General features: G+C 41.9%; 1 protein-coding gene across 7 annotated transcripts in view; it reads right to left on the bottom strand.

Annotated features, from left to right (window-relative positions):
- Cmah (cytidine monophospho-N-acetylneuraminic acid hydroxylase) overlaps positions 1–24,931 on the bottom strand; it is a 149,886-nt gene that overhangs the window by 15,423 nt on the left and 109,532 nt on the right. For all 7 annotated transcript variants that reach the window (NM_001284519.1, NM_001111110.2, XM_011244266.3 and 4 more), the window contains 3 exons: positions 22,610–22,745; positions 4,848–4,988; positions 1,541–1,715 (listed from right to left, as the gene is read on the bottom strand). In NM_001284519.1, the coding sequence (NP_001271448.1) occupies positions 1,541–1,715; positions 4,848–4,988; positions 22,610–22,745 (452 nt within the window). The remainder of the gene's footprint in view (positions 1–1,540; positions 1,716–4,847; positions 4,989–22,609; positions 22,746–24,931) is intronic.

The raw sequence follows: 24,931 nt of genomic DNA, 5'->3' as shown, positions 1-24,931 counted from the left end.
CCACCTGCCTCTGCCTCCCAAGTGCTGGGATTAAAGGCGTGCACCACCACGCCTGGCGCTTATACTTTGTTAGTCTATAACAAGTTGCTCAGTTACAAATGTATGTGGGTTTGGAGAAATAATTTGTTTTCTTTACTTGTATTATGTAATGTTATTTCTTATAAAGATATTGGGGAACACAGTGTTTTTCATAATCATTCACTAGAAGGAAACAGAAATGTAATCACAGTGTAGTTTTATACTGCTTGCAAAATTTAGCTGGGGTATATAAACTATGGAAGAAAGAATAACGTATGCGGGCTGGACCATCATCCCTTTCATCCATCAACTATGTGTGTGTGTATGTGTGTACGCATGTATGTATGTATATGTGTAAAGTTTGTGTGAATGGATGTTGGGACATTGTTCCTTCCACTCATCAACTCTGTATATGTATGTACATATGAAAAGCTTGTCTGGGTGTGTGTTGGAGCTTGCTCCACCCACCAATTGTGTGTATATATGCATGCATGTAGATGTGTGACATGCTTGGAGCCTGCTTGCTTTGCTGGAGCTTTGCTTTAACCATTCTATGTGAACGTGTATATGTCTGTCTGTAGGTCTGCATGCATGTATGTATGTGTGTATATACGAGCGCATGCATGCTTGTTTATATTTGTGTGTATAAAGTTATTGGACTTTGCCTTTTGCTTCATCTACTTGGTGTGTGTGCGCGTGTGTTTTCTCTTTCCTTCTCTTTCTTGCTGACCCCAAGAAATTAAAAGAGTTCATAGTTTTTTTGCTGGCCACAGGGAGTGCCAGCTGAGTAAATTAAACTTTGTTTCCTTAGAGAAAAGTCTGCTGAGTAACTTCTCCAGTCACCAGCTGCCTTTGGCTTCAGCCCCTGTAGGTGTCCCATCAGCGACTCTAGCACTGACCCTCAATGGCTGCCGGCCTCAGCTTACCCACCACATGAATGCCAAAGATGCTAATTGGCATGTTCTTCTGGGGCTAATTCCTGTTCAGCACCCATGCTTGCTCCTGCTTTATGCCATTTGCTCCTCAGCACCGTTGCAGATAGGATTTGGTGGCTTCAGCCTCACACTGTTCATTGATACCCCTCTGTGTGAGTCCACTGTCTAGCCCCACAGTTAAGCACTCCTGACATGTCAGACAATGTACAAGGCAGCCACAAGGGAGCAGGGTAGAGAGGTTAATAAAGCACGCGTGGACAGGGAACACCGGGAGTAGAAGGGTACAGAGGACAGGGTTCCAGGAGATGGAAGACCCAACCAAGCCAAAGGATAGATGACAACGCTACAAGGCACCTGTTTTATACTGTGATTTAAAAAGAAGAATTCATTGTGATAGGAGAGAGAAAATACTACAAAAGCTAAACTGAGCTGTGCTTAATGGCCCCTTCCATTTCCGAGTTATTTATCACATGGCCTGCCTGCACTCTGCTGGACAGTTTATACAGCTTCCCAAGTGCTAATTAGAGAACAAACTAGAAACTAGGGGGTTCCAAAGATCTCCAGACTACAAGAGAGCGGAGGCATACCCTGACCACCAGGTTGTAATTCTTAAATCCAGCCCACGTGAAGTACTCTTTAATCCAGGATGAATGACAGAAGATTTCATCTCTGACAGCAGAATTCAAGATCTCCAGGTACGGGCCAAAGTCCCAGGAATCCTTGTAAATCTTTGTCCCCTCTGGAGGCTCCACAATGCCCTTGCTTAAAGACACAAAGATGAGGCGGGTCGGTCAAAACAGCACTGAGACACTGGGATAGTTTTCAGAGTCCTTTCCTAGCCTAAGGCACACTGTTTCCTATACACTATGCAACAGGCAAGGCTCCCGAGTCGATTTCGTTAACTAGTCTTGTATATATCTGGAGATCGAAAGGCACAAGATCCCTGATATTACTGGTATTATATTGGGACCCTTTTGCTCCCAATTACTAGGTGACGGAGATGTTGAATATGATCTGCTTGGACCGACTTTGTGGATGTTGGCACTCAGAGGCTTCTGCATCCTGATTAGGAGAGGAATTTGGTAAAAGAATGGAGGGGAATCGAAACACTTCCTACTGGGAGTGGGGGCTATCCGATTTGGAATTTTCTGTAATGAGCTGCCTTTGATCCAGTCCTGTCCCTATAAAGTGGGCCCAATGAACTCACTGGTTCACCAGGTTGTACTTGGGTGGTTCTGGTTCTTTGGTCTGTTAATATGTCCTTCTGGGTTGAACAAATGTGTGTTTACATCCCCCAATAAAAGTCAGGCCATGTGGTACCCAACAAATATTTCAGCATACAAATGGACTTTCACCTATAGTGTTTTCTGCCTTAGATATATTGTGCTCTGGTTTTAATCAAACTCTGGCTCACAGACAGATGTGTATTTTTTATCCTTCAATCCAGTTAGCTGTACAAACAGTCCTGAAGCTCTGTTCATCCTGAGGAGATGGAGTGTGGACTCTTGGGTTCTGAGAAAGTAACATGGTATGAAGTAAACAAGGAAACGTCTAAGGAAGCGAGCATACCCGCGTCTATTAAATATTTGCAAGCGATAGTAGGCACCTGTCGTCTCAAAGCTTCACTTTGAGTCTCTCATAGCTCCAAGGTTACAGAGGCCCTTTGGTGTCACTTCTGAAATACATACCCAGTCTCCTCTAGCTCCTTGCCTGGGATCTCTTCCTGTGAGAAGCCATAGCTTTCCCCCAAACCTCCTGACTGCAGAGGCCTAGTTTTAGCTGCTTCTCTAGAGCATTCTTCCTGACAAAGCTGAGGTGTTTCTGGAAGCACAGCTCAAGACTGATCCTCCTTTGCTCTGTCATTTTCTGTGGCTCTCCTTACCTACAGGACAGGTTCAAAGCCCTGAGCTAGGAGGCCCTGCTGACCCTGGCCTCCATGTGGTATCCTTGTCTCCTCCTGCCTCCACTCATCAGCTCTGAATTCAGGCCTGGAGGGCTCCCTGAGGACCAAGGCTTCTTCCTGGCTGTGTCCTCTGTACTTCTGGCACCCAGAACCAAAAGGTCTCAATGAGTCATCTATGGATCAAAGTATTCATGTCCTAACTTTATCTTTAGTCAATGTTCTTTTCTTCCCCAGCCAGGCCATGGCCTCTGACTAGAAAATGTCATTCTCGCCCTCCCTCCCATCCTTTCCCCATCTCTTCTTCTATTCCCCTCTTCTTCCTTGTTCTGTCTCTCCTGTATTTGTCTACTCGTCCCTAAGATCTGGCTAAATGCCAACTATTTTGAGTTTCCATGACCACAGTCCTAGATTTCTTGTCTCTTCTTCCTTCACAAGGCAGTACATGGTGGCTTTACTGTATGTTAGCACTGAGATGCCACCATATTGGTTCTTGTTTCCCAGAATGCTCTCCTGTGACTCTCACACCTGTTGTCTCCCCCATATCCCTGAGGGGAGCTCAGGATCTGCATTTATCAAGGTCATTGGTGACTCTGATGTCTGTAAGGGTGACAGTATAGCCGCATGCTGTAAGACACAGTATGAGAGGCCTGCACAAAGATAATTCAGGAGACTTAGGAAGATGCTGAAGAAGAAGGACAGCTCTTGAAGGATGAGTATTAACTGAAACAATCAAGAAACATCTTTACTCTTCCATACTGGAGCACTTGGGACCTCTTAAAGAATTTTAAGCAATTTTAACTTTCATAATTTAGAAGGATTTGCTTGTCAGCAATAAAGAGAGAGATTTCCAATATTTTGCCATAATTTCTGTAAAAACTATTTCATGTGGGGATAGAGTGGGAAAACAGGGTCTCACTCTGCAACCCAGAAACAAACCAGGCTGGCTTTGAACTTTTGGTAATCCTCCTGCCTTTTGAAGTGTTGGGATTATAGATGTGAACTATCACTCCCAGCTAAGAACTATTTCTACCAGGTTGTAAAGTTATTCCAGAAATAAAACCCTTTATACTATATACTATGTACTATGTACTATGTACTATGTACTATGTACTATGTACTATATACTATATACTTAGTTTTTATTATCTACTGGCAATTGTGAATTTCACTTTTGATTGAAAATATTTTGACTGACCTTGGTTCAACGGCCAGTCAGTGGATTGCAAATTGAAAATTGTGATTTGAAAGTTAAATTGCAGGTGCAAATGGCAGAAGGATCGCAGTTCACGTCCTGTAAACTCTGCACTTCTTTATGTGGTGAGAAATTTATGACTGTGTGGCTCAGGCTGTGTACTTACAAAGCTGCAGGCCTCTTGAGTCAATGTTAGCTCTTTTGGGATTGTGTTTCCCTGTTTGATATTGTGAAAAGTGCTGCTAATTTTATAGGCCATACTTGCACTGAGGTGAAAACTAGCTTTCAGAGCCACCCAACATGGATGCCGGCATTGAACTCTGGTCCTCTGTGGTAGCAGCGGATGCTTTGAACTACGGAGCCATTTCTCTAGCCCCTTACCCTTTACTCTCTAATAAGGTTTTGGGGTGATGAAGGCACTTGAGCTGTTATAAAGGATGAAATGCTTGAGAAAGCTGTCTGACTTGAGTGATAATTATTAATCTATTTTATTTCAATAGTAAGACATATTTATTTTTCTTAAGTCAGGGTCTCAAATAGTACACTTTGGCCTGATCCTTCTGCCCCAGCCTCCTAAGTGTTGGGATTACAGGTGTGTGGTAGGCTGCCTGGTTCTAAGATTTCTACGTTTAAAAGTGAGATGGAGGCCTTACCAGGTAAGGAACTTAGCATGTTACTGGACAAAACTTAACATTAGTACCGAGTAGGGACCTGTGGCAAGTCAGGAGGAGAGTTCTTTATCATAATATTAAAAAATTACATAAGGTGTTTTTATCCCCCATAAATATTGAAGCCGAACCTGTCTGTTGGGTCCTTCAGCATCCTGCCAAGGTCGAGGACAGCGCCAGGTCGTGGGGTCCATGTCACCACGTCAGAGTTTTTCCTGATAAGATTGTTGAGCTGATTTGGGTCATTTTTGGTGTTTGTTTCCTTAATGTACCTAAGAAATAGGAGTGTTCCCAGATGAGACAGTTCATTCTCCAGTGTGTGTGGCAGCAACAGGGAACATTTTGGTTTATTCTTTCATCCCAATTTATTCCACCCCCCCCCCACACACACACACATACTTAAGAAAAATAAAGACCATATCTGGGCTATCGTCTCTAACCAGTTGAGGAAGTGCATGTCTTTTGTTTTTTAAGTACACTTAGGTAGTGACTGGAATTAAGTGAGAGGAGCCATGAGTAAGCAGAGGAATAGCACATAAGCAGTAATTGCCCAGTCTGACTGAATATCAACCGGAATGAAGACTGAGTGGCTACTACTCAGTAGTCGGTAGTCGTTATACTAAGTGCTTGATATGAACTTATCAATGCTTCATGAGACTGTTACTATCACTGCCTTCATTTCCTGTAGAAGGAAGCAAAGACTGCACACCACCCAGCCTGCATAGGCTCAAACTACAGACAGGCAAGGCCCCAGGGTCTCTCTCCAGCTTTCAGAATAATGTCTGAAAAGTCTCTTCATTCAAAACCATTAAAACAGCATCCGTTATCCTTAGGGCTTGCTGCCCAGCCCAGCAATGACAGACTGACTCAAAATCACAGGTGGATGGCACCTGAAGAATGACACTCAAGGTTGACCATGGCATCCATGGTCACATACATGTACATGCTGCACCCTCATACATGTGTATGTGTGTACACAGAGAGAAGGGGGGCAAGCAAAAGGCAAGACGAGACATTTTTAAAATTTCACTGCTTACAGAAGAGCAAGTATCCTCAATTATAACCCTTCCTGAAACCTGCTTCCTTTCCTTTCCTTTCCTTTCCTTTTCTTCCATTTTCCTTCCTTCCCTTTTCTTTTCTTCTGTCTTCTTTTCTTTTTTCTTTTCTTTTCTTCTTCTCTTTTTTCTTTTCTTTTCTTTTCTTCTTCTTCTCTTTCCTTTTCTTCTTCTTTTCTTTCCTTTTCTTTTCTTCTTTTCTTATGCATGAAAGGTAAGGGCTCTACCATGGTCCTACATCCTTAGCTCAAGATTTAGAATTTAAATGTGCTAGTAACCAACGCTGGGCATGTCCCAAATCAAACTCCAAACCACCACCTTTCTCAAAAACCAAACTTGTGTCTAAAAATCCCCTAACTTGTTAATTTCCACATCATACTGACAGTGGTGTTGAGACAGAAAATGATTGAGTCAGAAAAAACAGATTTGTCACTGTGATTCACCTGATGGTGGATAGATATTAATACTAAAGAGAATTTGGCTTCCTTGACCTGCAGGTTGGTTCTCTAGACCTGATATTTAGTTAGATAGTTAAATAGAACATGAACAAACATCTGTATTTCTTTCCTGAAAACACTGTCACTGTCCTTAAAAGGTCCCATGTCTTTGTCCTTGTTCCTGACACCAGCATCTTCTTGTTGCTTCAGTTCCTCTGTGTGTGTGTGTGTGTGTGTGTGTGTGTGTGTGTGCGTGTGTGTGCACCTGTGAGCATGTGCATGTGGAAGCCAGAGGTAGACACTTGCATCTTCCTCCACCACTCAACTGAACTTTTTGGGACAGGGTTTTTCTGATCTGGAGCTCACTAATTGGCTAGGCTGGCTGGTCAGCCAGCCCCAATGAGCCATCTGTATCTGACTCCCTAGTACTGGGATTACAGGTGTGTATGACCAAGCCCAGGCTTCACACGGGTGATAGATGCTAAAGTAGGTCCTAGTGCTTGTGTGGCAAGCACGCGACCCCTGAGCCCCAGATCTTCAATTCCCAGTCAAGCAGCTCTATCCCTTCTCAAGCCCACAGTGGCTTTCCCTACTGCGAGGCTCCGCCTCCTGAGCCAGGGTACTGTCTGTCCATCACTCTCTCCAAAGCACAAATGGTAGTTCATAAACTTCCATAACTTAATGAGACATTTTTTGTCTCTTTCTCTACAATAATAACGAGCTGCTTACGTAATGGAATCGTAGCTTACTTTCACCAACAGCAGTGTGCTGAAAGTTTGAATACCTCCTAAATAAATATCCACTCTTCTAGATCTTTTTTTGTTTGTTTTTGTTTTTGTTTGGTTTTTCGAGACAGAGCTTCCCTGTATAGCCCTGGCTGTCCTGGTATTTACTTTGTAGACCAGGCTGGCCTAGAACTCACAGAGGTTGGCCTGCCTCTGCATTCTGAGTGCTGGGATTAAAGGCTTGCATTGTACACAACACCCCACACTCCAGCTCTTCTACAAGACCCTGTGCTTCCAGTTACTTAATGTTTCTTTCATTCGAGTTCTATTTCACTTTCTGGCACCATTCACCATTATTTCCTGGGTAGCTATAATAGCTTTAAATTAGTCTCCAAACCAATGTCTTTCTGTTTTTGCCTTTCCCACAATATGGACTCATAGACTGCTGACTAATGATGGCTGTCTTCCTCACTAGACTTCACCGGGATCCCCAAAGTTTCTGGAAAACCCCCAGACTGTTTATCATTGCAGACACTGTAGTTCTGTCTGGGTCCCTCACTTCTTTCCTGCTTTCCTCATAATGTCCCCTGCCCCAGCCCTTAGGCTGAGCTGTAGACTCTCTCCCTAAAATCCATTTTCTATAGGGTCTCCATATATAGCTCACAAGGGCCTGGAATTTTCCATGTAGACCTGGCCTTGAACCTTTGCCAATTCTCCTGCCTGTGCTCCCGAGTGCTGTAGTGTGCCAGGTGTATGCTACTAGGTCCCATCATAAACTACAGTGTCTACACTCAGCACCTTTTTTCCTTTTCTGGACAGACTCTACATTGTTGTGGGAAATATTTAAAAAATGACCAGCATGTTCTTGTGCTACTGCCGGCAACTTTCTGCCCTGTTGTGGTCCTGCCACCTCTGTCTCTAGCTAGCCCTTGCGGCATCGCCAGCTCTGGTTCGCTTGTCTCTGAATCATCCTGTCTGTCTACTTGACTCACTCTCTGCCTCTGTTTTTCTGTCCAATCATAGGCCTCCTGCTGCACTAATATTTAAATAGATTGGACAGGGAAAATTCTGCCATACCATATGGTCTTTAAAAATAGTTTTCACTAGTCCAGAAGGCATCGTGTCTCTATCTTAAATCCATAGCATTTGCTACCTGGTATTATAATTATTTTTTTCTTCCTACAAACTAGAATTCTGAGGACAATTATTTTACCTCTAGTCATCTGTGCCATCCTGTCCCTTACTCTCTGTGTCATTCTGTCCCACACCCCACCCCTCTACCCTCCATTTTCTACCCCCACTTGAGCTCTATGCTACTCCATAAACAATATGTCACAGAAAGCAAAAAGAGCACTGACCATAAGAACTCATATTTTAACCTTGGGCCACTCTTACTAAAAAAAAAAAACATTTAAGAGACTCAAGAAATCTAGATAATATCGACAAGGATATAGAAAAGAAGAAAACATCAATAACAAGGCACATTGGGAGGCTTCAGGGACCACATGGTGAAAGATAGGTATTGGCAAATTAGTCCATCGTGTCTAATCATAAGACACATGAAATCCTTAAGTGTTGGGTTTGACAAATGGTGGTAGAACCAGAGCTTAAATCCCACAGCACTGTCCCTTCTGTGTAGCTGTCGCCATGCAACAGGAAGTCAAGGGCCTTCCTTGAGTGATTATTGCCATGAAAATTTATCTCTGAAACTGGCTTCTCTATTACTCAGTGAAATCATAAAAACACAGACCAGATGACTCCTGTCTGAAGGTGAGCCACAACTTTGCCATGTGAGGGAGGATAAGCAGTCTGTGTCCCCCTTAGCCCCAAGTCCTTTTTAGAATCATTATGTCTGTAAACATGGTGCCAAGCTGAGTTTAATCCCTGGGACTTACACCGTAAAAGAGAACAGACTGGTGCAGGCTGTCTTCTGACCCCCCTTCCCCACCACTAAAGAAAAAAAAAATATAACTTTAATTTTTCCTTTTTAAAGAATAATCATGTTTTCCTAACTGTAGTCAGAGGACAATATGGGTGAGCATGAGCCAAAAATAGCAGTCCACGTGGATGAAATGTCATAATGAAATCTAATGTTTATATACTAGCTTAAAACGTATCAAGTTTGCCCTTTGTCCTTTACGTTTTTAAATATACTTAGACTCAACTGCTTTCATCTCTGTGGGACACAGTCCCATGGGCTCATAGCCACGAGCAGATTTGTGTGAGTCTCAGTCAGAATAACTCCCCAAAACTTTCTTCAATTAGGTTTTATTGCCTACCAACCTCTCATCTCTTAACTATAGCTGGTCTGTGTTTCATTCCTATGGATTTGTGTTTTTAATTGCCATACAATCCACATCATAAGGTTTATAACCTTTTGAAACTGCGTTTTCTCACTTGCTTTAAGATTTATTCATCTGGCATGTCATAATAGCTCTTACTATAAATCAGAAGGCATAATTCATAAAAATGTTCTATCTGGAGATTTAGTTACTACAGTATGGGCTTGGAAGCAGATAAACTGTATGTTAACCTAAGCAAGATTTAAATATTGGTAAAATTGTCGTTAGCATTTAAAGTGATAAAACTAAGTTAGGCATAGCGACAGACCTGTGATCCCAGCACTCATGAAGCTTAGAGCAGAGGATCACAGACTTCAACTTATGGTTTCACAGTTTGTGTATCCTTTCTTGTGGCATGTGGGTTGTCCTATAGTTTTATGTGAATAAAGACTTGAATTCCTAAAAAGCAAATGTCCAAAAGTGGAAATGCTAGACCATATAAGAAGTTTAAAGCTACTTCCAAACTGCTTCCAGGGTGGCTAAGCAGTATTAACTTCAACACGGAAGGATGCTGTTCACCCTGACAGCAATGCTGTGCTGCGAACTCTTAGTGCCATTGTGGCTCCTGCAACTAACCACCTTACCATGGCTCATTTGCTGTCTAAAAGTCTCCCTGGAATCCTGCTCTCTCCGCCCACAAACAATCAAACAAATAAACAAACAAAAACCACTACCACCACCACCAACAACAAAACAAACAGACAAAACTCAAAAAAAAAAAATCAAAAAGAGGGCCACAGAACTGAACAGAGAATTCTCAGAAGAAATGCAAATGATTAAGAGATGGTTCTAAAAACTGTCTAAAAAGCTGTCAGGGAAATGCAAATTACAACTATATTGAGATTTCTTGTCACCACAGTAAGAATGGCTCAGAGTAAGAGGACAGATAGATGTTGGCAATGATGTGGTCAACAGGGAACCCTTATAGTGGTATAGCCACCGTGGAAATCAATGTGCTAGAAATAGATCTACCACGTGATCCAGCTACACCACAAAGTTCACTATCCATTCATCAGCTGGTGGGTATCTAGGCTGTTTCCATCTATAGAAGACAAAGAGAATTCTGTGGGAATGCACAGCATAAGGAGAAAATCAGAAGGAAAGGTGAGGGGGATCCAGTCCTAGGCTCAAGAAGATAAAAAGCTTAAAGAAAAGTCTGATGCTAGTTGGAATAAAGGGAGTGGTGACCTCAGGGCAAGACCCCATTCAAGTAAGCTTCCAACTCTAAAGGAATCAGAGGGGAGCTTCAGAAGTGATAGAGAGCAACAACAGAAAGCAGGTACAGACAGTCGAAGGAGGGGCCGAGGTCCATCCTACCTCGCAGCAGAACGTGGCAGCTTCAGGATATAAGAAAGGGTTGTGGGATCTCCTGCTGCAGCTAGGGAAAGCAGCTGAGGCCAGGCATGTATCAGGGGTGTTCCCGCATGGTGATCCAGAGAGGCCATCGTGTGAAGCCGTGAGGATGAAGCCCAGCTGCTTTTAGGTCTTGTATTCTTTAGTCTGCTGTCTCCTCACCATGGTCCCTTTCCTCTCCTTTGGGATGGTCATGGATAGTCTGTACCACCATATGTTGGAAGTTTGTGATTTGCAGTTTGATTTTGATTTTATAGTGGGTTACAGTTAAAGGTGGTTATGAATCGCAGAAGAGACTTAGGAGTTTTAAACCATGTTGGGACCGTAAAAGTCTATGGGGCCTTTGAACATGGATTAAATGCATTTTGCATTATGATATGGCAATAAGTTGATGGGGGCCAGGAAGTAGAATATAGTGGCTTGACTAAGAATGGCCCCCATAAACTCATATATTTGCATGCTTAGGCACCAGGGAGTGGCATTATTTGAGAAGAATGACTTTACTGACGTAAGTGTGGAGCATGTGGCTGATGTACGTGTTGGAGAAGTATGTTCCTATGCCAGTGTCTCTCATTCTCTCTGCCTGCCTGCTTACCTGAAGACTGGGATGTAGCCCTCAGCTGCTTTTCGAGTGCCATGCATGCTGCCATGCTCCTTGCCACAATGACAATGGACTAAATTCTGAAACCGTGAGCAAGCCAGCCCCCAGTTACATGCGTTTTTAATTTTTTTTTTATTTTTTATAAAAGTTGTCTTGGTCATGATGCCTCTTCAGAACAATAGAACAGTGACTAAGACAGGGACCATCATGGAAGAGGGACAGAAAAATGATAAGAACCAGAGGTAGGAAAGGACCAGAATAAAAGCATTTTCTGGAAAGTGGCACCCATAAACTTACAGCAGCTGTGGTTACCTACCTAAGCCAGTCAGTGTTTCAGCATGGAATGGGAATGGGGCTCAGGAGGAGTGGGAGGTACCAACAGTTAGTTGCTTTGTAGGGAGGCAAAATCAGTCTTCTTTAAGGGTCTGGCCCTTAATCGGGCTGCCACTATCCAGTGCATGGTCCTACACTCAGGACTTTGTAGATGGACAGCACAGCTTGAACTTGGGGCGTTGTTAAACGAACAAGCACCCACAAAACAAAACTGGTTGAGCATGAGAGTGGGTGGTTCTGGGAAAAGTGGGTGAGGAGAGTAGGGGTGAGCATTATCAAAATACATTGGACACACACATGAGCTTCTCCAAGATGACTATTTTAAAATTAATCATTTGCTTTGGCTTATGAGATGGTTCATCACATAAAAGTATTCACCATACACGCACGGTGACATGAGTTTAATTCCTAGAGCATACATTTTTTTTTAAAAAAAAATGCCAGATGCAATGATGCACACTTATAACCCAGCACTCCTATAGCAAGATGGGAAGCAGAGACAAGAGAATTGTCTGAATGCTCTAGGGCCAGGTAGCCTAGTATGCAGTGTTGGAGAAATAAGAGACCCTCAAACAATATGAAAGGAGATGACCAACCCTCCAAAGTTTTTCTCTGAAGGCCATTTCCAGGTCATGGCATGAATGGCCTTACACACAGATAAAACACACACACACACACACACACACACACACTCTAAATAATAATAAAATCTTTTGCTAATTTGTGCCTTCTAACTTAACTTTTTGAAATTATTATCTTCTATAGCTGAGGAGGAGGAGGAGGAGGAGGAGGAGGGGGAGGAGGAGGAGGAGGAGGACGCTGCCTCTGCCTCTCCAGTGCTGGGATAACAGGCATGTGCCCCCATGCTTGGCGAAAATGATTATTTTAGGTTTTTGCTTGATGGCTGAGCTTCGAGAATTTATCACACATTGTGAACACTAGCTGTTTTTCAAGTGAGCTTTCAGCACACATCTCCAAACTGCATTTAATCTTTGTAGTCTCTTAGGGCTTTCCTTGATAGAACATTTTAAAAAAAATTTTTTTTGACAAAAGATATTTTATCAGTTCTTTCCTTTCTGGACCATACCATTCATGAATTGTCTTTATTATTTCTATGCATATATAATGAGCATGTGTGAGTTCAGTGTGTTCACGGCCCTTCACTAAGCATTTCTCACTTCACCCAGAGTCCCTTTTTACTTGATTTCCTTTACTTCTTTATGAATACAGAGTCACGTCAAATACCTTTTGGACATCAACTGATATCATTTGAGTTTTCCCCCTTAGTTTGTTAATATGGTTTTGTGTGGGTTTAAGTGGTGTGTATGTGACTGCGTGGGCTGATGTGCCTGCAGAGGCCAGAGAAAGAAGGCCCTCTGTTCTGTCAACTCTGTAACTTATTCCTTTGACATATGTCACTCGATGAAACATGAAGCCAGCAAGCCCCAGTGCTCACCTATCTCTTCCTCTGCCCACCCCCTTGTCCCTAAAACACTAAGTTTATAAGCTTCATGTAGCCTCGTCTGACTTTTTTTTTTTTTTTTTTTTTTTTTTTTTACCGTGGGTCCTCGGCGTCTGAACTCAGGTCCTCCTGCTTGCACAAGTGCTTTTTTCCACCCAGTTAACCTCTCCAGCTCAGGGTTAGAGCAATTAGAATCTACTGAAGTGACCTTGCAGTCTTTAAATAAGCCATAGCTGGCCAGGTATATTATATTACTCTTTTTATATATTATTGGATTGGTTAATTTTGAAGATTTTTTAAAAATCTATGTTTCTGAGTTTTCTAATAAGGTCTCTTATGCTGGGATCATTAAGTGAATTGATGCCACAGTCTCAGCCCTTTTTGGAAATGAATATTAAAATTGACATCTGTCCTTTAAATAATCTGGGCTTAGAGTTTTCCTTGTAGGATTTGTAAACAGCGAATTTCGTTTTTTTCTGATAGATAGAGGAGGATTTCTTCTTGGGTGAGATTTGAAGATCTGTATCTTCTAAGTAATCAGCTATTTCACGAAGGTTGTTGGATTTTCACACACAGAACTTGTTTTGTATATCTTTAGTAGTCTCTGATCACCTGTGACATCTAAGGACAGTTGTCCCTCCTGATGGCAGTGCTCGTCTCTTATTACTCCCTTGGTTTTTAGTGTTCGTTACCCTTTTCCTAAGCTTTATGATGTTATTAGCATTTTTGTTTTTGCTTGGTTTTGGGGAACAGTGTCTCATGTACCTCAGACTGAGTTTGAACTCATGACCAGCCCCTTCCCCGGGGCTGAGGTTTCCAGTATGAGCTACCACACCTGGAGGATGCTTTCTTGTTCTTAATTCTTACTGACACAGCCGCTTCACGTCCATTACACCTTCCTTTGTTATTGCTGTGAGCTTATCTTGCCGTTTCTTTAGAACTTTAAAAAATTTTAAATCTGGGGATTGAAATTAGGGGATTGCTTAGCCCAGGCGTGCTACCCTGCAAGGGTTTTACCCCCAGGCTTCAGCCCCAGACCCTTTTACAGAGGAGCATAGATTATATCCCAAGTCATTTTAAAAAGCTTCGACTGCTAGCGATTGAACCCAGGGCCTTGTACACATTCTCTCTTCTCTGTTATACTTTTCTCTTTTTACAGACTCTGTCTGACTAAAGCTGCCTAGGCTGACCTTGGGTTGAAGGATTTCCCCTGCCTCGGCCTCTCTGGAGGCTGAGGTATAGGTATGTACTACTGCGCCTTGCTTATATCCCACAAATCATGAAATTACACTTTCGTTTGTTACACACAGCAAAATGTTTACCAGCTCTCCTTGAGACTTCCTCCTGGGCCCAGGGAGCACCAAGACACTGTTTGCTTTCTAAGAATTGCAGACAGAGCAGTTCCTTTGACCTCTAGCATAATTCCAGTAAGATCACAGAACATGCAGAGTGTGACTTCTGACTTAACAACGCTGTTAAGGTTTGCTGTGGGACCCAGGATACGGTCTCTTTGTGGATGTTTAATATCACTTTGAAAAAGTGTCTGTTCTGGTACCCTGGGCTGAGTTCCTTATGAATGTCAATCAGACCCACAGGGGATGTCTGTGTCTTCCCCGACGCTTTGAATTCTTGGTCTTCCAAACATTGAAAGAAGAATCCCGAAGCCTCCAACTGCAGCTGTGGGTTTCCATTTCCCCCTTCAGTTCTATCAGTGTGTTTACAGATCTGATGTCAGGCACACACACAGCAGACTCTTCTGTCTCCTGAGTGAACTGACATTACTATGTTTCTCACACCCTGTTCTGAAGCCTACATTCATCTGGCATCAGCCGATCCTTTCTTCTTCAGCAGTAACTTTTTGTAGCCATTTATCTCTGTGCTTATGTTTGAAATGGATGTGTGTGTGTGTGTGTGTGTGTGTGTGTGTGTGTGTGTGTGTGTGTGTAACCACAGAGTCTGCCTTCCTTTATCCATGACGATCTCTATCATCTAGTAGTTTAATTTTCTTATTTTTTAAAAGAAGCTACCTTTTCTATTCTATCTCTACTTTCTGTGGGCCATGAAATCATAGAAGCTTGAGTGGGGCGCTGAAAAGGGACTGCTCTGGGCTACTCAATCATTCATATTTAATACAATTATCGGTATCTCTTGAGTTATGTCTGTCACTTATCTGTATTCCTCTGTTTCCTGATTCCCACTTTGGCTTCTTTTAAGTTACTTGCAAGTCTTTTGGTATTCTATTTAGTCTGCCTGTTAAATCTTTTTGGTCAATCACCTCCCTTATAAACTAGCTGCTCTGGGGATTATAATGTTATAACATTCTACACGATCTACACTAGTTTCTCACAATCTACTTGGATTACATCATGTGTGAATCTTGAATCACTTTGCTCTAATTGCCACGCTGGAGGTGCTTAGAGAACAGAAGTAAAATAGGAATGCTGTTTTGTTTATCACTGCAGAAGCTAGAAGGTCAAATTCGCTGTACAGCAGGACCCGTGCCTCCTGCATGCTGAGCTCGGACTCTGACCATGACCATTCCTGAGCCACCTCACCTTTGTCTCCTCATATCATCTTTCCTTCATGTGTCTCTGTGCCCAAATTGTGCCTTGTTTTAAGGACACTGGCCAACTCTTAAGTACAAGGTCTGCCCTCATGAAATCATTTTAACTAGATTCCTTTTGTATAGGCCCTACCTTCAAGCAAGCTCTATTTCTGAACTACTCAGGGCTCAGTGTTTTAATATAAAAATTTTGAACAGACACAGTTTAATCTATAACATCTCTCCATACTGATAGTTGTCTCGGTGTTACATCATCTTTCAAATTAAAAAACCTAATGAAAAAGCTGTCCACTAAATATGTCAAGATATTTTCATTTCTGTTCTCCCTCACAACCACGCCTCTTTAATCGAAGAACATCCCATGAGTTTTTCTAAGGCAGTGATCCCCAGAGCCCTCTCATCTGAGAATGTCTGCTTTCCTCTCTGCCCCAATACCTCTTTCCTGGATCTAGATGCAATTGTTTTGTCTTGTAAACACATTTAAAATTCCACTAACTTCCAGCCATCACTGTTTCTGATTAGAAGCCCAGTTATTTGAATTGTTTCCTCTGATAAAAACAAGCAAGCAAGCAAACAAACAAACAAAAAACCAAGGTAATTTGATATTGCTGTGTCTTTATGTTTTGGTAATTTTGTTCTGATGGGTCCAGGCTTCTTTTGATTCAAGTTTATATTGTTTGGGGCCTTACTGTGCTTCTAGCATCTAAGTTTCTGACCTTTATTAAGTTTAGTTCCATCCACCCACTCTTCCTCTTGTTTACATGCGTGGCCTTTACCTCTTCTTCATGGATACCTGACATTTGCCGTTGTCCCACGGGTCCCCTGTTCTTGTTTGTCCCAGTCTTTTTCTTCCTGTTTATAGGTTTCATGGCTTCTGTTGCTCTATCTTTAAGTTCACTTCCTCTTGCTGTTCTCAATCCCAGCAGGCCCTTGAAACACATCCAGGTGTTTGCCCTTGTAGACTGTGTAGTTTGAATGTAAATTTTCCATTTAGTTCTTCTATCTTCTCTCTGTGTGAGTAGCTTTCTTTCTGTCTTTACAGTCAAAGGATTTTGCCATTACTTATTGAAACATAACTTTTATAGATGTTTGATTTTTTTCCCTAATAATTCTAGCATCTGTGTCATTTTGGATCTACTATATATTGTGCTTCCCCTCGTGACATGGCAATGTTTTCCTGGTTTTCTTTATACTTAGTTTTTGATCTTATCTTTTTCCTTAGAAAACTATTTTATGATACTCTGGGTGTTGTTTCTATTTGTGGCAGTTTATACTTTCGTTTTAATAAATATTAAAAGCAGGTCATGTTTATGCTACAAGTTCAAAAATGCTATCTTCAGGCTGCGGTTTTCATTTCAGTTCCTCTTTTAGCTCTGTTCCACAATTGCCAAATCACCAGCATGGGGTCACACAGGTCACCAGTATGGGGCTTAAGCTGTGCTCTCTCTTGTACTTCAGTTGCAGAGTCTCCGTCTCCTGCTTATGGTCACAAAGTACAGCCAGTTGCCGAGCTCCAGAGTTTACTTGCTCTTCTGGCTCATTTTCATAAGCCATAACTCTCCCTGAAACATTCCCCAGTACTTTCTTGCCTCCCAAGTGTCTACTCTCTATCAATGTCAAATGATCCATCAGTAGAAAATAATCTACTGAGAAGCCAGGGCTTTGGCTTCCCTGACTGGATGAGTACTTTCTTTCTAAGAATTCCATTTACTTTGGGGCCAAGCATTAGAGAAAGAAAAACAGCAACAGAGCAAGACTCACGGCCTTTCTGCGTCTTCGGAAAGCTGGGGCAAGAACTGCTGCAAGTTCAAGGCTGGACCGGGATACTGCAGCAGACCCTGTCTCCCAAAGAGCAAACAGGGAAGGTAGGTGGAGCGAGTTGAGGGAAGAAGAGAAAGAGCAACAGGATTCTCTCTACTCTCTTGAAATCAAAGTCCTTCTGACCTGAGAGAAGGCTTCTTTCCCCTCTCCTGGGGTTTCATGGAGGCAGCCTTGTGACTGAAGCAGTCACCTGGGGACTTGGCAAGTGAAAAGGAAAGAACTAAAGGAAACAAAACCTTCCAGCTCAGAAGGTTCTCCTGCTTATTCTGATCTTCCTCGATTTCGACCCCACCCCTGCTCTACCCTGCTCCACCCTTACCCCAGCAATGTGTCCTGTTCTCACCAGCATTCAACACCACTCTTTGACTGTCTTGAGGAGAGAGAGAGAGAGAGGGAGAGGGAGAGAGGGAGAGAGAGAGAGAGAGAGAGAGAGAGAGAGAGAGAGAGAGAGAGAGAGAGAGAGAGACTATGGTTTTGAGAAAACAGAAGCATAGGGTGTGGCATAGTGGCACGTGCTCATAATCCTAGCATTTGGGGCTGAGCCAGAAGCATCTTGAGTTTGAAGCTAGCCTGGACTTCATCACAGGATACCATTCCCAAATAATCAAGTAAACACAAAGTTAAAACCTCAGCATCACTGAAGGGTTATTCTGTCAAGCTGTCATTTTGTTTCTATTTTCTGCGATTGTTTACTTTTCAGGGTCCTGAGGTCATAGGTCATACAGTTTGCTCAGTGTATGCTACTGCCCAATGGTTCACTGTGCAGAGCTCAGTTTGCCTATGGGGAAAGTGGGCTTGCATTAACCGTTTGAGGCTGAACAGGGAATATGATTTAATGCCTCCTTATACAAACTATCAGAGGATATGTCTACAATCCCACTACTGAGCTGTGATACAGTCATTTCCATGATCCTACAATTATTGTTTCCAGAAAATTTGCTTTCAGTGATCCCCCTAAATATGGTAAGGAGTCACAAGAAGAAAGGAAGTGAGAAAAGAAAAAAATACATATTTCCGGGAAACCTTCCAAATTTGACATTGTCTGAGGCATTTTATAGCTGTTTATGACCTAGACTCTGTGAAATAACTTTTAAAGCTGGGTTTGGTAGTACAGTTTTGCAGTCCTAATACTGGAGAGCTTGAGGGAGACAGATAATGAGCTTAAAGCTAGCTTAAACTACATAGGAAGAGCTTGTCTCAAGAAAATAACAATGATAGTTGGCTACTTCTTCTATTGTGTCCTGATCACAGACATTTAGAGTTCAGGTTGATATCAGCCTTGGGTTCCCCTGTTGGTACAACATATTTCTAAACTTTAAGCAGTCTAAAGCCTGAATCGTCCACTTCCCTGCTATGTTACACTGCCTGCCTCTGAGCTGTGCACTGGGTTACATCCATGGCAGTGTTTGGGGGTGCTTCTATTTTTCTATTTTGAGGTGGATAAAGACTAAAAGCCCTCTATCCCCTTCTTGGGTGTCCCTACATTGTTAGATGTGACAGTTGTGAATGCTGGCAAGTTCTTTTCTTTACCACCCCCTTTAACAATTCCTTAGGGACAAAATTAGTATTTGTCTAGTTAGATATACCAGTTGTTAAAATATCAAAAGCATTTTGGACTCTGAGCCAAGGACTTTCTTTGCTACTCCAGCACCTGCCTCTTCCCTGGAATTACTGGCTCTTCCCAGATTCCAGCTCAAGGATTAGAGTTGAGGAAACGGGTCTAGAGCATCTTCCTGGGTGCTTTCTAACAGCAAGTGTGACCAGTGCTCAGGCTGGGCTGAGGGGAAAAGTGGTTCAGAGCTCAGCTCTGCTCCAGGGAGACAACTGAGTCCTAGTCGCTATTTCTCTCCTGTGTGCTGCAGAGTTCAGGTTCTAGCCAACCCAACCACTGTGTGGCTGCACGCCGGCTGAGCGCCCAGCTGCTGAGCTCTGACCTCTCTTCCTGTTCTTTGTTAGTTGTTATCATGTGGGTTTGATTTGAGAAAGGCTCTTATTTCATAACCCTGGCTGACCTGGAACTGGCAATCCTTCTACTTCAGCCTGCCAAGCACCGAGGTTACAGATGTCACAGTAAAAGCATTATTTGGGGCACCTAGAGAACACTGAAGATGTTTCTCACAGTCATGAACCAGAACATGAAGGGGAAGCCAATGTCTCGTACACTGTGCCATTCATTGTGACCAGACCCAGCCCTGCCTGGGTCTCAGAGTCTGACTTTTACTATTGCCTTTTATCTCCACCCTTCCTGCCCACTTTTCATCCCTCAAGGCTAATGGACTGGTACTTTCTGTGTGGCCCAAGGCTCTTTAGTTCTGTCAATATGGATGCTCCTATGGAAAAAATGACTTGTAGTGTATTTTAAAGTTACATAGATTTCTACATGAGCACAGATCCTAATACAATTCATGTTTATCCAGAAATTCCAAATGATATAAGAACTCACTCAGTGTCAAAGGAGGAGATTATCTACAGATAGGGTATATATGAATGTTTTTTTGTTGTTGTTGTTAGAAATTATGGCAACTAAGCCAGACATCATGGCTTGGTCCTCTAAACCTAGCATCGAGGAGGTAGAAAAAGGAGGACTGACACAAGTTTGAGGTTAGCTTGATGTCTATGGAGAGTTCTAGGCCTGCCAGGGCTACATAGCAGGATTCTGTCTGGATCTTGGTTACGTAAAATACAATTAAAGATACTAAAAACAAAAGGTCTTGTTGCAATCCCTAGAGATATAATCCATTAAGCTTACAATCACGAATTTAGTGTATAACCCGTAAACTAAAGGTCTAGCTCTCTCTCGTTGCAGGTGTCCTCTGTGCTGAGGCCTGCTTATAACCAGCAGTGAGTGTAAGGCTTTCGGCTTGAGGCCACTTTGTGCTGGGCTCATAGCTAACAAGACTATCAACTGTACTGCTGTTAACAGACTTCAATAAGCCATCAGTGTACGTCAGTTCCTTGGTGTAATGAATGATGAATGTAGAGTGATTAATGAAATCATGGTGTATAGAGAAGGGAACCTATGTTCTAAGATGATATGGTGGTCTGCATGAGAAAGGCATCATAGGCGCATATATTTGACTACTTGGTCCCTAGTTGGTAGACCTGTTTGGGAAGGACTGGGAGGTGTGGCTATGTTGGAGGAGGTGTGTTACTGGGAGCAGGGCTTTGAGGTTTCAAAAGACTTGCCCCAGTTCCAGAGTGCTCTCTGCCTCCTACTTGCAGATCAAGATGTGAGCTCAGCTCTTTCTTGCAGCAAGCTTTTGCTCAGCCACCATGGAGTCCAAGTCTCTGAAACTATAAACTCAATCAAATGCTTCCTTTTCTAAATTGCCTGGGCCATGGTGTTTTGTCACAGCATTAGAAAAGTAACTAAGGCTGGACAGTGGTGGCACACGCCTTTAATCCCAACACTTGGGAGGCAGAGGCAGGTGGATTTCTAAGTTCAAGGCCAGCCTGGTCTACAGAGTGAGTTCCAGGACAGCCAGAGCTACACAGAGAAAACCTGTCTCGAAAAAAAAACAAAAAAACCAAACCAAAACAAAAAACAAAAAATGAAAAGTAACTAAAACAGAAGTGAATGCAAGTCTACTAAAATCAAATTTTTCATGTTTATAACAATAAATCACAGATATCTAAAGTTCTCTGCTACCTATCATAGCTTGATTATCAAGAATGACCAAGTACTGTATAGCTGGGGTAGTTTGCTACAGTCTCTACTAAAATATATAGTGTTACATGATACGTGCATATACTTTTCTGTCAGTTTTGCATGTGCTATGTGTATTTACATGTGTATGCACCTGTGTATGTAGGCGTACATGTGTGAGGGTGTGTAAAGGCCAGAAGTTAATATTTGGTATATTCTTCAACAGTTTCCCATCTTATCTTTTGAGATGCTGTCACTGCTACACTGACGGGCCACTGAGTCCCGGGAATCCTCCTGCCTCCACTTCTCTAGTACTGGCATCACAGCATGTACTGCCATACCTGTTTTTTGCATGAGTGCTAGAAATCCAAACTCGGGTCCTTAATGATATATTGCAAGTGCTTTATCAGGTGAGCCTACTCCCCACTCACTCAGTTAATATTTTTAAATAAAATATACATATATATGTGTGTGTGTGTGTATTAGTTGATTCATATATCCTGTTTTCTCAGATTTCACATATTTTGTATATTTTGGTTATATCAATTCAGACAGTAATTTCTATCAGAAATACTTGGTTTATATCCAGATGACATAAAACTTTCAGTTCAAAACTAGATTTATATGCTTCTTGATCCAGCTATATGTAAAGGTTTTCCAATACCAAAATCAAGTACAAGAAAAGTTATCTTTGTGTAATATTCATATACCCATCAACAACATTGTCTCATTTCTTCAGAATTCATTTGATTTTTGAAACAAAAGTATATGGGTTTCTAAAGCTGTTTGCCTGGAAGTAAGCTGGCTCACTCTGTCTCAACTTGTGACATGAACATCGATGTCAAAGGAATCCCACACACGTAACTGACTACTCTACAGTACCCACACTAACAGTGTGCATCAGCCCTCACTCGCTTTCAGTCCTGCTGGTTGGAAACAAGGAGTACAAGGGCAATTGCTTCTGAGCCTGATGACCTGAGTTTAAGCCCCAGGACTCATGCTGTAAACATAGAGAACTGACTCCTTAATGTTGTTCTGTGGCCTCTACATGTATTTGGGCTCACATACTTACACACATGTACACACATACACACACACACACACATCATTGCAAAAAAAATTAAATAAAAAATCTTTTGCACATCAATTATTTTAGAAACTAAATAAAATGGAAGTTATTGACAAGTCATGAAAAGTTTTGATTTTTAACGTAAGTACTTGGTACAGGTTGAGTTGTGTCCCTCTTAGAAAAGACATATCAGATATACACCCAAGTTCCCCAGGGTGTGACTTTTGCTTGGAAAGAACATCTTTACAGAGGTAGTCAGACTAAATTGAGGCCATAGAGGTATACTCTCATCATCTGAGACTCAGGTCATTATATAGCAGAAAGGTGTGTGTACAGGTGAGGAGACGGGGAGAGAGAGACAGAAACAGAGAGATTTTGGATTCTCACAATCTTTTTCTCATTGTGCAATTGTACATATAGCAAAGCCATCCATCTGACAGACACTCACTCAGATGTAAAAATATTGAATGAAATGCTGAGCCCTACTTGTCAGATGGGTGAGACTCCACAAAGTACCCAGCAAACGGACAGTAGATTCGGGGCTGCAGGTCCTTCACCAGCTGAGCTTTGTAATTCAGAAGCTTTCTTCTTTCAGCCTTAATGAACTGGGCTTTCCATTCCTCTGCAACGACAGATTTGGGGTTAGCATCCTCTGTTCACAAGTCATTGGAAAGTGAACGCCCTGGTTCCCACCTTCTTAAGCTGGGTTGTAACTCCACATGGGGAATGTGTAAATGCACAGGGCATAAGAAAATCAACAGCAGTCGGTTTTCTGAGAATCCAGCTAACAAAAGTTAATTCAAAATAAAACACATAATGAATGGTCCCGCTCACATGAGTTGAACCTTGTACCATCCCTGGGCATCATGCACTATCTATCTCTGCAGCCCTGGCTCTGAGTATCCCACAGGAGTGCTTTACACTGTACATGTCGTCATGCAACGCAACAGCAATCAATTATGTGTGCCCTTGGCACACATTCAAAACTGCTATATGCTACAAACTACAGACTTACCACACAGGTGACCCCTTCTGCTCTTACAGAAACAGAATGGTTTAATTATGGGAAAAAAATCTTCAGATTTTCTTATCATCCTCCCTTAGACTATATCAAATTAATATATCTTTTATTTTTAAAATTGCTGCTTGAGTTCTTGACTTGAGTTTCACTAAATTTCAATGAATTTTAACTAGGGGTCAGGACATAATTTCTAAAAGCTTATGAAATGACCCTAAACATAATTCTGCTGTATAGTAATACATATTTATGTAAATGGAATTCTCAGAATTGATCATAAAATCAAAATATCTATCAGCTTTGAAAACTGCTTGAGATACCCTACATCCTACTGTATCAAATGCTCATCCAAGATTTAATTCTTTGTATAGATAAATAAGTATATCCATTTTGTAGGATACACATTTGCCTTTGTCTTTAATAAATACTAAATTATATATATATATATATATATATATATATAATGTATTGAAGAATTATTTTAAAATCAATTTGCTTATATTTTATCATCAGTAAAAACTTGATTTTCATACCAATTTTATGAATTTATATGCCCAGGGTTGCATAAAAGTTTCTCTGATGCCAATGGATCACAAACAGAAAAGTTTTATAAATCTTGCTCTACTTGAAAGGGACTTATTCAGATGAAAATGAAATGGAGAAACAAGTAAGACAGAGTGGACTAATCTGATTATGTTGATGGAGATGTGTCCTCAGCTTTAGTTAGCAAATTTTGATTATTTACCAAGAGATCAGACACAGGTTCCAAGCTCGCTTCATGCTTATTATACTTTTGGGGACTCTAGCTGAATTCAGGGCTCAGTGTGGATAGCCTTCCTTTATAGGCAAGCTCATTCTCTATGCTCTGTAACTCAGACAGTTATTAACCATTTACTAGTGTGTACTATTGCCTGGTCCACTATGTAACTGAAATATATAATTTTATAACCTGACAATTCAGTGACTAAATTCACAGGCACAAATGTTAGTCACACTTAGGAGCCAAGCCCTGCCCACCACTTACGGAATTGAATAGAGGACCGACTTCTGCCTCTTCCTCTGTAAATGAAATCATTATAGACACCTCATAAAGTTTCCCTCTCTTTTGTTTTCTCCCCCAGCCCAGTGTTTATTACATACCTTCAATGTTCTCTGGGGCACTAAGCATACAATACTGAATTAGACTGTAAATCTTGTGAACAAAAAAAGGGAAGTCCTCCCAAGAAAATGCTTTCTTAGTGAGAGAAGCAAGTTTTAAAAGGAGAAATAAAATGCACAAATAATGATATAAAGTGATATGAACAGCACAGCAGGGTAGAAGGAGATGGGGTGGATGGTCACCCTTCAACAGAGCAGTTAGGGAGTGTCTGTGCTGAGGTAGGGTCGGGTACACAGGGCAGCCAGGGAACAGACAGTAGTTGAATTGCGAGCCATTGGGAATTGATGGTTGTGGAGAGTTTAGCAACAAGAGGACTCCGGGGAATGAAAATAGTCAGTGTAACAAGCCAGGCCAGGAGTAGACCAGAAGTGCTAGCCTGAGGACACAGCAGGCAGCAAAGAGGGCTGACTGACATGTTGGGAGGCAATTGGTCAGAGAAGTCTAGACTTAAACAGGATCTAGAGTTGCAGCATATAGGATCAGAGAGGTGTCACAAAGATACAAAACTGAATCAACTGTTTCATATATATGTATACTTTTCTCACACACCCCAGCATGACCCTTGAATCTAGAGAAGAAGAGCTCCTGGGGTGGGAATCTGCCCTGTAGAATGCCCTGTCTTTCTTAGCTC

The sequence above is a fragment of the Mus musculus genome, chromosome 13, assembly GCF_000001635.26.
Source record: "Mus musculus strain C57BL/6J chromosome 13, GRCm38.p6 C57BL/6J".
Classification (NCBI taxonomy): Eukaryota; Metazoa; Chordata; class Mammalia; order Rodentia; family Muridae; genus Mus; species Mus musculus.
The sequence above is the reverse complement of the archived record's forward strand: the minus strand, read 5'-3'. Positions and strand labels throughout refer to the sequence as shown.